Source organism: Crocuta crocuta, unplaced genomic scaffold (assembly GCF_008692635.1).
Source record: "Crocuta crocuta isolate KB4526 unplaced genomic scaffold, BGI_CrCroc_1.0 scaffold73, whole genome shotgun sequence".
NCBI lineage: Eukaryota > Metazoa > Chordata > Mammalia > Carnivora > Hyaenidae > Crocuta > Crocuta crocuta.
Window position 1 is genome coordinate 6,953,622 of NW_027529443.1, and position 14,769 is coordinate 6,968,390.

A 14,769-nucleotide genomic window follows, 5' to 3' on the forward strand; every position below is an offset into this window, starting at 1 on the left:
CTAGGATCAAGTAGAAGACATAACAGAATCTTAGCTTTCATGAGGGATATAAGAGCAAAGTCTTCATTAAAACCTTAAATTTGAAATCTATGTATGGGTTATTCAATAGAATTAGCAATATCTCTCAGAAGGAAATTCAAGAAAATATCAATCGCTGCATTTGAAGTGATGGATAACTTATTGATGAATTATTAATAAAAATAATAAATAATAATTTATTTTTAATTTTTGTTTAACTGCATGTTCTAATATTCTATGAATCTGAATGAGTATAAATCAGTCAGGTATACAAAAACACTAAAGAGTTTGTTATATTAGAACTTAATATTATTGCCATCAGCCACATGACAACATTTATGAATTATATTGTATACTGTACACTTCCCTAGACTGTGGTAAACTATTTTTTTTCTTAGTTTATTGTCAAGCTGGTTTCCATATAACACCCAGTTTAACACTCCTGATTTGTTCATTTTAGCCACTCTGACTGGCGTGAGGTGGTATCTCAGTGTGGTTTTGATTTGTATTTCCCTGATGAGGAGGGACACTGAGCATCATTTCATGTGTCTGTTGGCCATTTGGATGTTCTCTTTGGAGAAGTGTCTGTTCATGTCTTCTGTCCATTTCTTCACTGGATTATTTGTTTTTCAGGTGTGGAGTTTGGGGAGTTCCTTATAGATTTGGATACCAGCCCTTTATCTGATTTGTCATTTGCGACTATCTTTTCCCATTCCGTCAGTTGCCTATTAGTTTTATTGTTTCCTTTACTGTGCAGAAGCTTTTAATCTTCATGAGTTTCATGTTTGCTCTTGATTCCCTTGCCTTTGGGGATGTGTCAAGTAAGAAATTGCTGTGGTTGAGGTCAAGGAGGTTGTTTCCTGCTTTTTCCTCTAGGGTTTTGATGGATTCCTGTCTCACATTCGGGTCCTTTATCCATTTTGAGTTTATTTTTGTGTATGGTGTGAGAAAATGATCTAGTTTCATTCTTCTGCATGTTGCTGTCCAGTTCTCCCAGCACCCTCTGTTAAAGAGGCTGTCTTTTTTCTATTGGACACTTTCCTGCTTTGTCAAAGATTAGTTGGCCATACATTTGTGGGTCCAATTCTGAGTTCTCAATTCTATTCCATTGGTCTATGTGTCTGTTTTGTGCCAATACCATATTGTCTTGATGATGACAGCTTTATAGTAGAGGCTAAAGTCTGAGATGGTGATGCCTCCCATTTTGATTTTCTTCTTCAATATTACTTTGGCTATTCGGGGTCTTTTGTGGTTCCATACAAATTTTAGGATAGTTGGTTCTAGCTTTGAGAAATTGCTGGTGCAATTTTGATTGGAATTGCATCGAATGTGTAGATTGCTTTCGGTAGTAATGACATTTTAACAATATTTATTCTTCTGATCCATGAGCATGGAATGTTTTCCATTTCTTTGTGTCTTCTTCAATTTCCTTCATAAGTTTTCTATAGTTTTCATCATGCAGACCTCCTATATCCTTGGTTAGATTTATTCCTAGGTATTTTATGTTTTTTTGTGCAATTGTGAAGGGGATCAGTTTCTTGATTTCTCTTTCTGTTGCTTCATTGTTGGTGTATAAATAAGAAACTGATTTCTGTATGTTGATTTTGTACCCTGCAACTTGGCTGAGGGCTTCTGATATTGTTCAAGCTTCTCAGGGCTTTTATGATGTTTAAGTAAGTTCCTTCTATCCCGACTTTCTTGAGGGTCTTTATTGAGAAGGGATGCTGTACTTTGTCAAATCCTTGTTCTGCATCTATCAACAGGATCATATGGTTTTTGTCTTTTCTTTTGTTAATGTGATGTATCATATTGATTATTTGCAAATATTGAACCAGCCCTGTAAGCCAGGAATGAATCCCACTTTATCATGGTGGATAATTCTTTTTATGTGCTGTTGAATTCGATTTGCAAGTATCTTGTTGAGGATTTTTGCATCCATATTCATCAAGGATATTGGCCTGTAGTTCTCTTTTTTGCTGGGTCTCTGTCTGGTTTGGGAATCAAAGTGATGTTGGCTTCGTAGAATGAGTCCAGAAGTTTTCCTTTCATTTCTATTTTTTGAAATAGCTTGAGAACAATGGGTATCATTTCTGTTTTAAACGTCTGGTAGAATTCCCCAGGGAAGGGGCACCTGGGTGGCTTAGTCGGTTAAGCGTCCGACTTTCGCTTAAGTCATGATCTCGCGGTTCGTGGGTTTGAGCCCCGCGTCGGGCTCTTTGCTGACTGCCAGCTCAGAGCCTGGAGCATATTTCGGAGCCTGTATCTCCCTCTGTCTCTGANCCAGGGAAGCCACCTGGCTCAGGGCTTTTATTTGTTGGGAGATTTTTGATAACTGATTCCATTTCTTCACTAGTTATGGGTCTGTTCAGATTTTCTATCTCTTCCCATGTTAATTTTGGTAGTGAGTGTGTGTTTAGGTAGTGAGTGTGTCCATTTCTTCTAAGTTGTCCAGTTTGTTGGCATATCGTTTTTCATAGTATTGCCTGATAATTGCTTCTATTTCTGAGGGGTTGGTTATAAGTCCATTTTCATTCATGATTTTGTCTATTTGGGTGCTCTCTCTTTTCTTTTTGAGAAGCCTGGCTAGAGGTTTGTCAATTTTGTTTATTTCTTTCAAAAAAACCAACTCTTGGTTTCATTGATCTGTTCAACTGTTTTTTTTGGGGGGGGGATTCTATATTGTTTATTTCTGCCCCAGTTTTTATTATTTTTCTTCTCCTAATGGGTTTGGGGTGCTCTTGTTGCTCTCCTTCTAGTTCCTTTAGGTGCACTGTTTTTGTTTTGTACCTGACTTTTTCTAATTTCTTGAAATAAGCCTGGAGTGCAATATACTTTCCTCTTAGGACTGCCTTTGCCACATCCCATAGAGTTTGAATTGTTGTATTTTCATTTTTATTTGTTTCTGTATATTTGTAAACTTTTAAAAGTAGAAAGTCCAGGGGCGCCTGGGTGGCTTAGTCGGTTAAGCGTCCGACTTTCGCTTAGGTCATGATCTCGCAGTTCGTGGGTTCGAGCCCCGCGTCGGGCTCTGTGCTGACTGCCAGCTCAGAGCCTGGAGCCTGCTTCAGTCTGTGACTCCCTCTCTCTGACCCTCCCCTGCTCACGCTGTCTCTCTCTCTCTCTCTCTCCCCTAGAAATAAATAAAATATTTAAAAAAAAAAGAAAGTAGAAAGTCCAAACAATAAAAGTTTTGTCCTTGAAGAATTTAAATTCTAGTAATCAATAGTCACCTAAAATGGTTTCAAAATATTTATATAATTTTTATCCATACCTCTCATAATTATTGTTTACGTTTAAAGGAAAAAATATCACTTTGAATCCAATAACTAATCCTACTTTATACTTACTGTAGTAAGCATTGAGTGTTGTATAGAATTTTGACATCACTATGTTGTACACCTAAAACTAAAAGAACATTGGTATGTCAACTATATTTCAATAATACAAAAAAAGATGACTAAGAGGATAAATATGTTCAGAAATGCCCATTATGATATGATGTCCCAAATTATCCCTGTTGCATTGCAGTCTCTCCATCATGTTTATTCCAGATGATTTCATTTTGAATAATGTAATCTAATTTTAGATGCACTGAAATGAAACTGTTTAGCTAATCATACCCTTTGATTTCTAATTTCTGTAGCGGACCTTCATTTCTGATTTTAGTTATTTGAACTTTCTCTGTGTTTTTTCTTGGTCTGTATAGGTAAAGTTTTGTTAATTTTATTAATCTTTTCAAAGAATTAACTTTGGGTTTCATTAATTCTATGATTTCCTTCTTTCCTCTTGCTTAGGATTTAGCCAGCTATTCTTTTTTAAATGTTTTAAGGTGGACAGATTATTTCCTTGAGGTCCTTTTTCAAAAAATTGTTTTTATTTATTTTTGAGAGAGAGAGAAACAGAGTATGAGCAGGGAAGGAGTAGAGACAGACGGATATACAGAATCCAAAGTAGACTCCAGGCTCTGACCTGTCAGCACAGAGACCTTCATGGGGCTTGAACTCACAAACCACAAGTTCATGACCTGAGTTGAAGTCAGATGCTTAACCGACTGAGCCACCCAGGTGTCCCTGGGAACTTAATTTTTTTATTATTATTTTTGAAAGCAAGAGAGACAGACCATGAACAGGGGAGGGGCAGAGAAAGAGGGAGACACAGAATCCAAAGTAGGCTCCAGGCTCTGAGCTGTCAGCATAGAGCCTGATGTGGGGCTCAAACTCACAGACCACGAGATCATGACCTGAGCCAAAGTTGGATGCCTAACTGAGCCATTCACACATTTACAGCTATAAATTTCCCTCGAAGCACAGTCTTAGACGCATTTCATTAGTTTTACGTGTTATGTCATTTTCATTTGTGTCAAAATATTTAATTTTTTGTGATTTCTTCTTTTACCTTTGGTACATAGGAGTATGTTAATTTCCACAAATTTTTCAAGTTTCTCCCTGTTTTACATTTATAATTTCACTCCAGGGTAAGCAGAAACAACACTTTGTGTGATTTCAATCTTTTAAATTCATTCAGGCTTATTCTGTGGCCTCATATATGGTCTATCCGAGAGAATATTCTACATGTAGTTGAGAATATACATTTTGATGTTATTAGATGAAATGTGTATAGATGTTTATGAGATCTATTTTGTGCGTAATATTTTTCAAGTCTTCTATTCACCTGTTGATATTCTGCCTAGTTGCTGTATCCTTCACTGAAAGTAGGATATTGAAATCTACAATTACTTTTCTATCTAGTTCTGCCTTAAATTCTGACAGTTTTTGCTTCTCATATTTGGGAACTTTGCTGTTCCGTGCATATATGTTTATAATTGTTACAACTTCATGATAAGTTGATCTCTTTATCATTATAAAATACCCTTTGGGGTGCCTGGGTGATTCGGTTAAGCTTCCGACTTTGGCTCCAGTTATGATCTCATGGTTACATGAGTTTGAGCCCCATGTCGGGCTCTCCACTGGCAGTGCAGACCTGCTTGGGATTCTCTCTCTTTCCCTCTCTTCTCTGCCCTTCTCCTGCTCATGCATCTCTCTGTCTCAAAAAAAAAAAAAAAAAAAAAAAGAAAAAGAAACAGGAAAACAAAAAACCTTTAAAAGTTTTTTAAAAATATCTTTTTTCTAGCAATTCTGTTTTAAAGTTTACTTTGCCTGATATTTGCATAGCTACTGTAGCTTTACTTTGGGTGAATTTTGTGTATTTTTTCCATCCTTTCACTTTCAAACTATTTGCATCTTTGAATCAGAATGTTTCCTGTACACAGCATAGAGTTGGATCTTATTTTTTGTCACATCTGACTATCTGCCTTTTATATGGATTGTTTAATCCTCTAACAACATTATTATTGATATAGCTGGGTTTATGTCTGCCACTTTGCTTTCTTGTTTTTGATGCCTCATGTCATTTTTGTTCCTGTATTTCTTCATTGCTTTCTTCAGTATTGAATATTTTCTATTGTAACAGTTAAATTTCTTTAAAGATTTTTTTCATTAAAAATATTTATTTTTTAATATATATTAAATATATATATTTTTGAGTTCTTAGTGGTTGCTCTGAGGCTTACTATATACAATTTAATTTATCAGAATCAACTCAGATTTATACTAACTTAAGTCTAGAGAGCCATAGAGTCATTACTCTGATATAGTTCTGTTCCCTCTTCTCTATTTTTGGGCCACTATTGTTTTTTTCCCTTAAAGTTTATTTATTTTTGAAGAGAGAGAGAGCTAGAGAGCAGGGATGGGGCAGGGAGAGAGGAAGAGAGGGAACCCCATGTAGGCTCCATGGTGCCAGCACAGAGCCCAAAATGGAACTTCATCTCACCAACCATGAGATCATGACCTGGGATGAAATCAAGATTTCAATGCTGAACCAAGTGATCCACCCAGGCACCCATGTTCTACTATTGTTACACACATTTCATCTACATGTATTACCATTCCAAGAATATATTGTTATAACTAATACTTACAGAATTTTATGCCTATTACAGAAGTGGAGAAAGGAGAGCAAGTATGTATTTGTAGTTTGTTAAATTTACTTCTTATTTAGCATTCTTCATTTATTCCTATGGATTAGAGTTGCCATCTAGCATTATTTCCCTACTCTATTACAATTTGGTCCTATTTGCTTCCTTTATGTGATTATTGTCAAATTTATTACTTTTCTATATTGGAGGCCCAACAGTACAATAAATATTTTCATACAATTCCTTTTGAAATTAGTTAAAAAGTAATATGCATTAATACTGTCTTATATAATTACATAATTAACCATATTGATGCANTCTGGTGTTACTTGCTTTCAGCCCAAAGAACTTTTTAAAGGCATATCTGCTAGGAATCAATTGTTAGGTTTGTTCATCTGGGAATGTGTTATTTTATGTTAATTTTTGAAACCTAGAGATAAGACTCTAAGCTGACAGTTTTTTCTTTCAGCACTTTACTTTTTAAAAAAAAATAATTAAAAAATTTTTTAATGTTTTATTTATTTCTGAGAGACACAGCATGACCAGGGGAGGGTCAGAGAGAGAGGGAGACACAGAATTGGAAGCGGCTCCAGGCTCTGAGCTAGCTGTCAGCACACAGCCTGACGCGGGGCCGAACCCACAGTGAGATCATGACCTGAGCCAAAGTCGGATGCTTAACCGACTGAGCCACTCAGGCGCCTCCCAAAATAATTTTTTTTTTAAACTGGAAGTTTGTACCTCTTAATCCCTGTCACTAATTTTTCCCATCCCGCCTCCCCTTACCTTCTCTCTCTGGCAACTGCCACTTTTTTCTCTGTATTGAGAGTGTTTGTTTTTATCTCTTCAAGCCTACATATGAGTGAAATCATAAGGTATTTGCCTTTCTCTGACTTATTTCACTTAACACAATACTCTCATATCCATCCATGTTGTTACAAATGATAAGATCTCATTCTTCTTTATAGTTGAGTAATATTCCATTATATATATATGTATATATATATATATATACACCCACACCCACACATACATATATATATACACACAAACACACATACACATATATACATATATCTATATATATACACAAACACACATACCACATCTTCCTTATCCATTCCTGTATTGATGGACACTTGGGTTGCCTCCATTTCTTCGCTATTGTAAATAATGCTGCAATAAACATAGAGGTACACATACCTTTTGAATTACTGTTTTTAATTTTCTTTTACTTAAAATTTTAATTTTAATACCCAGCAGTAAAATTACTGGATCACATGATATTTCTGTGTTCAATTTTTAGAGAAAACTCCATACTGTTTTCTATAGTGGCTGCACCTATTTACATTCCCACCAACAGTGCATGAGGGGTCCCTTTCCTTTACTTTCTCCCCAACACTTGTTATTTCTTGTCTTTGTGATACTAACCATTCTTACTTGTGCAAAGTGATATCTCCTTGAGGTTTTGACTTGCATTTTCTTTTTCTTAAATGTTTTAAATGTTTATTTATTTTTGAGAGAGAGCGAGTGAGTAGGGGAGCGGCATAGAATCCAAAGCAGGCTCCAGGCTCTGAACTGTCCACACACAGCCTTACCTGGGGCTCGAACTCACAAACCACAAGATCATGACCTGAGCCAAAGTCAGATGCTTAAAAGACTGAGCCACCTAGACACCCCTTGATTTGCATTTTCTTGATGATGAGTGATGTTGAGCATCTTTTCATATGTCTATTGGCCATCTATATGTCTTCTTTGGAAAAAAGCATATTCAGGTCCTCTGTCCATTTTTTAAAGTTTATTTATTTTGAGAAGAGAGAGAGAGAGAGTCAGAGAGAGAAGGAGAGCGAGAATCCCAAGCAGGCTCCACACGATCAGTGCAGAGCCTGATGCAGGGCTCAAACTCACAAACTGCAAGTCACGTTCATGAAATCAGGAGTCAGACATTTAACCAATTGACCCACCACCCAGACACCTCTCTTGTATACATTTTAAATCAAATTGTTTCTTTTCTTTACGTATTCTGAATATTAACCCTTAATGGATATATCATTTGCACATATCTTCTCCCATTCAGTAGGCTGTCTTTCTTTCACGTTTTGTTGATTTTCTTTAGTGATATATATGGATTTCTCTTTATTCTTTGTATATTTATTAGTGGTTTTTGATATATGGTTATCATTAAGGCTTGTATATAACCTCTTCTGCATATAGCAGTCCATATTAAGTTGATAACTGTTTAAATTTGAACCCATTATTTTTATACATTGAGCCCTTTATCTTTGCTATGTTGTTCCTTGTTTCTGTGTTAAGGGTCTCACTTATGTCTTTCACTCTTGTCTGAAGTCCAGTGAGTATCCTTATGATCATTGCTTTAAATTCTCTATCAGCCATGGTATTTGTATCTGCTTCACTTAGATCTTTGGCTGTGGCCTTGTCCTGTTTTTACATTTGGGATAAATTTCTCTGTCTCCTTTTTTGTCTTCCTCTCTGTTTCTGTGTTTGGAAAGTCAGCTATGTCTTTTGCTCTTGTAAGTAGTGACTTTATAAAGAAGAGGTCCTGGAGTGCCATACAGTGCGTTACCCCCTGTTCATCAGAACTTGGCACTTTAGGAGAGTATCCTCTGTGTGTTGTTTATGCTCTGCTATTGTGTCTGAGTCACTTTTCCTTTCAGTGAAGTCATTGACAGTGATTCTCTGACTTTTGTGGGTGTGCTTGCTCTCTCTGGTGTTAGTGGGACTGAGGCAGACCAGCTCTTAAGGGGTGTACCTGCCAGGGAACTTGGGAGTGAGGTGACTAGTGTGCTGGGCCACTAGTCTTATGCGGGATCCCCCCAAATATTGCAGCAGCAGTGGGCTGGAGACAGGGCTCAGCACACAAGGATGGCTAGGCACACACAGCACAGCAGATGTTCAGGGCACTCAATGACAGCTTTGCACTCAGTGATTGGAAGGGGAGAACATGTGGCCTTAACAAAATTTGTCCTAAGCCCAGGACTTAGGCTAACAGGCTTAAAGTAAGCAAGTCCTCAGAATTCATGGGCATTGTGTGTAAACTCACATTTTTATGTTGCTTCTCTGTGTAGGCTGCTGTCTCTTTAAGGGCAGTGGTTCAGCTATCACTAGCCCTCCCAGTTCACTCAGTGTTGAATCTGCTGACTTTTAAAGCTCCAGGCTCCATTGGCTATACAAACTCACAGATTTCAGCCCCTCTGGTGTTCAAAGCAAAAGATTATGGGGATTAGTCTTCCTTGTGTGAGCTCCCTGGTGCACGGAATCATTTCTCTGCCATTCCTGTGTACAGCTTCCTGCCTCCTGCAGGCACCCTTTCTCTGCCTTTCTAACCTTCCTAATCTTTCAGATGCAGCTTCTGGTTTATATTTAGTTGTCATTTGCTTTTCCAGTCTTTGGATCATTCTTGTTTATTTACTTGGATGTGGATGATATCTAGTTATAGATAAGGGATGGTGTGAGCTCAGGGTCCTTTTTACCATTAAGTATGACATTAGCTGTGGGTTTGTCATATATGGCCTTAATTATATTGAAATATATTCCCTCTAAACACACTTTGTTGAGAGTTTTTAACCAAGAATGGATGTTGTATTTTGCCAAATGCTTTTTATCCATCTTTTGAAGAGATTATATGGTTTTTATCCTTCCTTTTATAAATGCGATGTATCACATTGATTGATTTGCCAATATTGAACCACCCTTGTATTTTTGGCATAAGTCCAACATGATCATGATGAATCCTTTTAATGTATGGTTGAATTTGCTTTGCTAGCTTTTGTTGAAGGGATTTATATATATGTTCATCAGAATTACTGACCTGTAGTTTTCTTTTTCGTAGGGTCCTTGATTTCGTTTCAGTATAAAGCCGGCTTTGCAGAAAGAATTTAGAAGTTTTCCTTCCTCTTCTATTTTTTGGAAAGTTTTGAAAAGAATGAGCATTAGCTCTTCTTTAGTTTGATAAAATTCATCTGTGAAGTCATCTGTTCTTGAACATTTGTTCATTGGGAAATTTTTGATTATTGATTCCATTTCATTACTAATAACTGATCATTTCAAATTTTCAGCACTTGTTATATATCATCGCATTGCCTTCTGGCCTCCATTGTTTCTAAAAATTTTTTATAGTTTATTTATTTATTTTGAGATAAAGACAGCATGAGCAGGGCAGGGGAAGAGAGAGAGAGAGAGAGAGAGAGAGAGAATCCCAAGCAGATTCTGCATTGCCAGCACAGAGCCCAAGGTGGGGCTCAAACCCAGGAAACTGTGAGATCATGACTTGAGCCAAAACCAAGAGTCAGACACTTAACTGAGTCACCCAGGCACTGTGGCCTCCTCAGCTTCTAGTCTTACTGGGACATCACTGAATGTGACAAATAACTTTTGACCTGTTGCTTTCAAGATATTCCCCTTCATAATTTTAGAATGATATTTCTGGGTGATGATCTCTTCACATTTATCCTTTTTGAAGTTGGGGAGCTTCCTAGATGTGTAGATTAATGTTTTCAGAAAATTTGGCAAGTTTTCAGCCATTATTTTGTAGACTACTTTTTAGCTTTGTTCTCTTTCTCCTCTCCTACATTCTATTATATGTATGCTGGTATATTTAAAGATATCAAAACTTCCTATGAAACTTTTAATTTTCCTCAATTCTTTTTCCTTTGTTTTATTCACATTTTATAATCTCCATCAATCTATCTTCAAGTTCACTGGTTCTCTCTTGGAACAATTGATGAAATCTACTGTTGATGAATTCTTTAATGAATTCTTCACATTGGTTACTGTATTTCTCAACTCCAGAATTCCCATTTGACTCTTCTTTTTATAATTTCTACCTTGTAACTGATATTTTCTACATGATATTATTTTCACACATGTTCCATTATTTCTTTAATTGTGGTTTCCTTTAATTCTTTGAGCATTTTTTTTACAATGGTTACTTTGTAAAATATCTGTAAAACCTGATATCTGATATCGCTCACATGAAATTATTTACAACTTAAAAAGAAAGTGAATTACTGAACAATTTTATGTATCATTGAACTGGCTATATTGTAAACATCAAAAGGAGTCAAAAAAAGTCTTGTAAGCTTGATCTACAGTGTCTACAACACTCTGAAGAGATGTGTACACCTACCTGAGAGAATAGATAGTGCAGTGGATTTTCCTGCTCCATTGTATCCTAGAAGAACAGTAATTTGCCCCACATATAAATTCAAAGACAAGTCTTTTACAGCTATCTTGGTAGTATTCTGTACTTGGAATTCCTGTTGAGGAAAATCCACAAATATTGACTTTATCTATCACTATCTATTGACTTTATCTATTGACTATCACTATCACTATCACTTTGAAAGAACACTCATATCAACTATTTATACAAGAAACCATACCACATAATCAATCTCATGAGGAAAAATAAATCAAAATTTAAGAAAGATGAAATTGTGATTGGAAAAAAATAATTGAAGGCATAACATGAGTTGTAAAATTTCACAGTAATTCTATAAACATCCCTCAGGAATATCCATTCATGTTTTGATCCAATTAACATCTTAAAGCTGATGATGCCATAATCTTCTTCACTTCATGCATTTGTCCTGGTTTAGAGAACTGCCAACAGAAAACCTGGATAGAACATCTAAAACATAGATATTTTGTAGGCATCTCAAATTTCTTCTTATGTGTAGTTTAGCAGTGCTCCTGCTTAAGATGCAAAAATATGTAAAGGGCATCACTCTCACTCTAGGAAACAAGAAACTAAATAATCTAAAAAAATCATATATTTTCTTGAACTCATCAGAGAAGTCACATTTCTAGGCAACCAATTAGCCTTAAATTTAAGAAAAGATAGATGCCCTCAAGGGAAGATGATATATAAACATTTGCTTATCTGGAGAAAACACAGGCACTATGAAACTAGTAAAAGGATTTTGGTTAAAATTTTAATGAAAATGAAGTGAAAACACTTGAAACAATATCTAAATCAAAAAGTTGGGATTCAAGCCCATCTCACTCAGACTTCAAACATATACTCCTTCCAATATAACAAACAGATGGTGAATAAAAAACATCTTGTGTAATAACAACAACAAAAAAAACAAAAAACAAAACAAAACCCTGGTGTTTCTCTTTTACTCCAAATGGCAATAAAAGTTTTTTCCCTAGGTGTCCTCCTTAATACCCATCACCCATTTAGCCCACCCACCCCCATCCACCTCCCTCTATCAACTCTCAGTTTATTCTCTATCCTTAAGAGTCTCATATGGTTTGCTTCCCTCTCTTTTTTTTTCGCCTTCCCATATGTTCATCTGTTGTTTCCTAAACTCCATATATGAGTGAAATCATATGGTTTTTGTCTTTATCTGACTTATTTTTCTTAGCATAATACACTCTAGCTCCATCCACATTGTTGCAAATGTCAAGGTTTCATTCTTTTTGATGGTTGAATAATATTGCAGTGTATGTGTGTTTCTTTATCCATTCATCAGTCAATAGACATTTGGGCTCTTTCCATAGTTTGGTTATTACTGATAATGCGCTATAAGCATCAGGGTGCATATACTCCTTCAAATCTGTATTTTTGTATCTTTTGAAACTTGTACTTTAACTAACCAAGCACACCTCAAATTCTCCCCCAATGTCTTCAATATCCATAAATTGCTCAAACAACCACCCATTGTTCAAGGCAAAAAACCAACAACTACATTAGCGTCCTCCTTTTCCTTCAATTTCACAACCAACGAGAAAGAAAATATTTTCAGCTCTACTCCACATACAGTAAAACACTCGTTTGTGAGTAACTTGTTCTGTGAATGTTCTGCAAGATGAGCAAACATTTCCAATAATTTTTAATTTGATAAATGAGAAATGTCTTGTGATATGAGTAGTACGTGATGTCAAACATCACATGATCACAGCTGAGCCAATGCTTCTTGTCTCTCTTTCTCTCTCTCTCAATGTGGGATTGTGGGTGATCATCTCCTATGCTTGGATGCTCGATCTCGGGACACGGTTTTTGGCAGAAATCAGTGATTTTTTCAGAATGTTGGAAGGGACTAGTGTATTTTTTGTAACTTCAAAGCATGTATAGACAGTCCTTTGCTTTTTACAAGAGTAAGCTTAGGGATGCTTTGCTTCATTCTAGGTCAGGCTGCCTGTAGATATAGACACTTTCTCCTGCTGCCTTACTCCCAGTTACATTAAATACAGTAAATGACAAGAGTTTATTAATACTGTACTGTAGTCAACATCCATGCAAGTGTATACAATGGCCCCCATGCAGAAAAAGGTTGAAAAGAAAGGCAGTAAGAAGAAGGAGATAATTATGGTGGAAGTTAAGAACAAAATCATCAAGAAGTACAAACAAGGTATGGGAGTGGCTGAAATGGCAAGATTTTATAAGAAGTCACGTCTGCATCCCGTCTGGAGAGAAGGAGGACAAAAAGGTGGAGAAACCCCTCACTCTAAATCAGATTAGGGAGATGTGTAAGATGTGGGAAACACTGCAAAATTTTGTGGAAAAGCATAACCTGAATAAGGGTGTAGCAGTGTGAACAATTAATCTGTTTAATGACAATGCAACATCACCTTTCCACGAAATCCTCAAAAGGAGGCAAAAGCAAGTGTCATTGGATAGGTTCCTTATTAAAGCTGCACAAAAAGAAGAAGATTCCATTGAGCCAATAGATAGCAGTGATCATTAGTGATCCTATTGTGTCCTACACAATAACCCTCCTCTCTTGTCTCCCTCACAACAGCATGAAGATTTTCAAAGGTAAGTGCTGGTTAATTCATTTTTCTGTATATTTTGTATTTTCTTTATTATTTTGTATTATATTACAGTATTGTAATCATTTTTATATGAATATTTTGGAGTTGTAGAATGAATCATCTGAGTTTCCATTACTTCTTAAGGGGAAATTCACTTTGATATATAAGTGCTTTGGATTACAAGCATGTTTCCATAATGAATTATGCTTGCAAGCCAAGGTTTTACTGTATGTTCTGAATCTCTACACTTCTATCTCCATACGATTTCACTCATATGTGGAATTTAAGGAACAAACGAATACGTGGGGGGAAAAAAGAGAGGCAAACCAAGAAACAGGAGGGGAGGTAGGTGGGCGATGGGTGATGGGTAGTAAGGAGGGCACTTGTGATGAGCACTGGGCATTGTATATAAGTAATGAGTCACTAACTTCTACACTTGAAACTAATATTGTATGTTAACTAACTAACTGGAATTTAAAACTTGAAGAAAAATAATAAAGGCCTATAATTATTGTCCAACATTTAAAAAATGGAATCCAAGCTTTATTGTGGCTTTCAAGGTCCCCTACATGATTTGTATTATGACTATATTGCCAAATTCAGTTCATGTCATTTTTCCTCTTTGCTTTGTTCACTCCAACTTTAATCTCATCTGTGTTCCTCAACAAATGAAGATCCTTTCCATCTTAGGGCTTTGAATTTTCTGTCTGTTTGAATTATCTGTACCTAGGTTTTTTTTTTGTTTTTTTGTTTTTTTTTAACTATACTCTCCATGCTCATCATCCTGGTCTCAGCTTTAATGTCACTGTTACAAGCTGGGTTCCCAAGAAGCACTCTTGATTAAAAGATTAGAATGTAGGGAGTTTATTAAAGAGTGCTCTCAAGATCAAAACCTGTAGAAGAAAAGGCTGGAAAGACAACTGGGCAGAGGATGAAGACAAAATACAGTTCAGCAACTCTAAGGCCTCAGGTGACCCCATGAGGAGCTGTTAGGCTAG

At 36.2% G+C, this 14,769-nt stretch overlaps 1 protein-coding gene across 1 annotated transcript in view; it reads right to left on the reverse strand.

Annotated features, from left to right (window-relative positions):
- Window positions 1–14,769, reverse strand: part of LOC144228658 (phospholipid-transporting ATPase ABCA3-like) — a 130,023-nt gene that overhangs the window by 60,947 nt on the left and 54,307 nt on the right. The window contains 1 exon segment of the mRNA XM_077760565.1: window positions 11,136–11,265. Coding sequence (XP_077616691.1) covers window positions 11,136–11,265 — 130 coding nt within the window.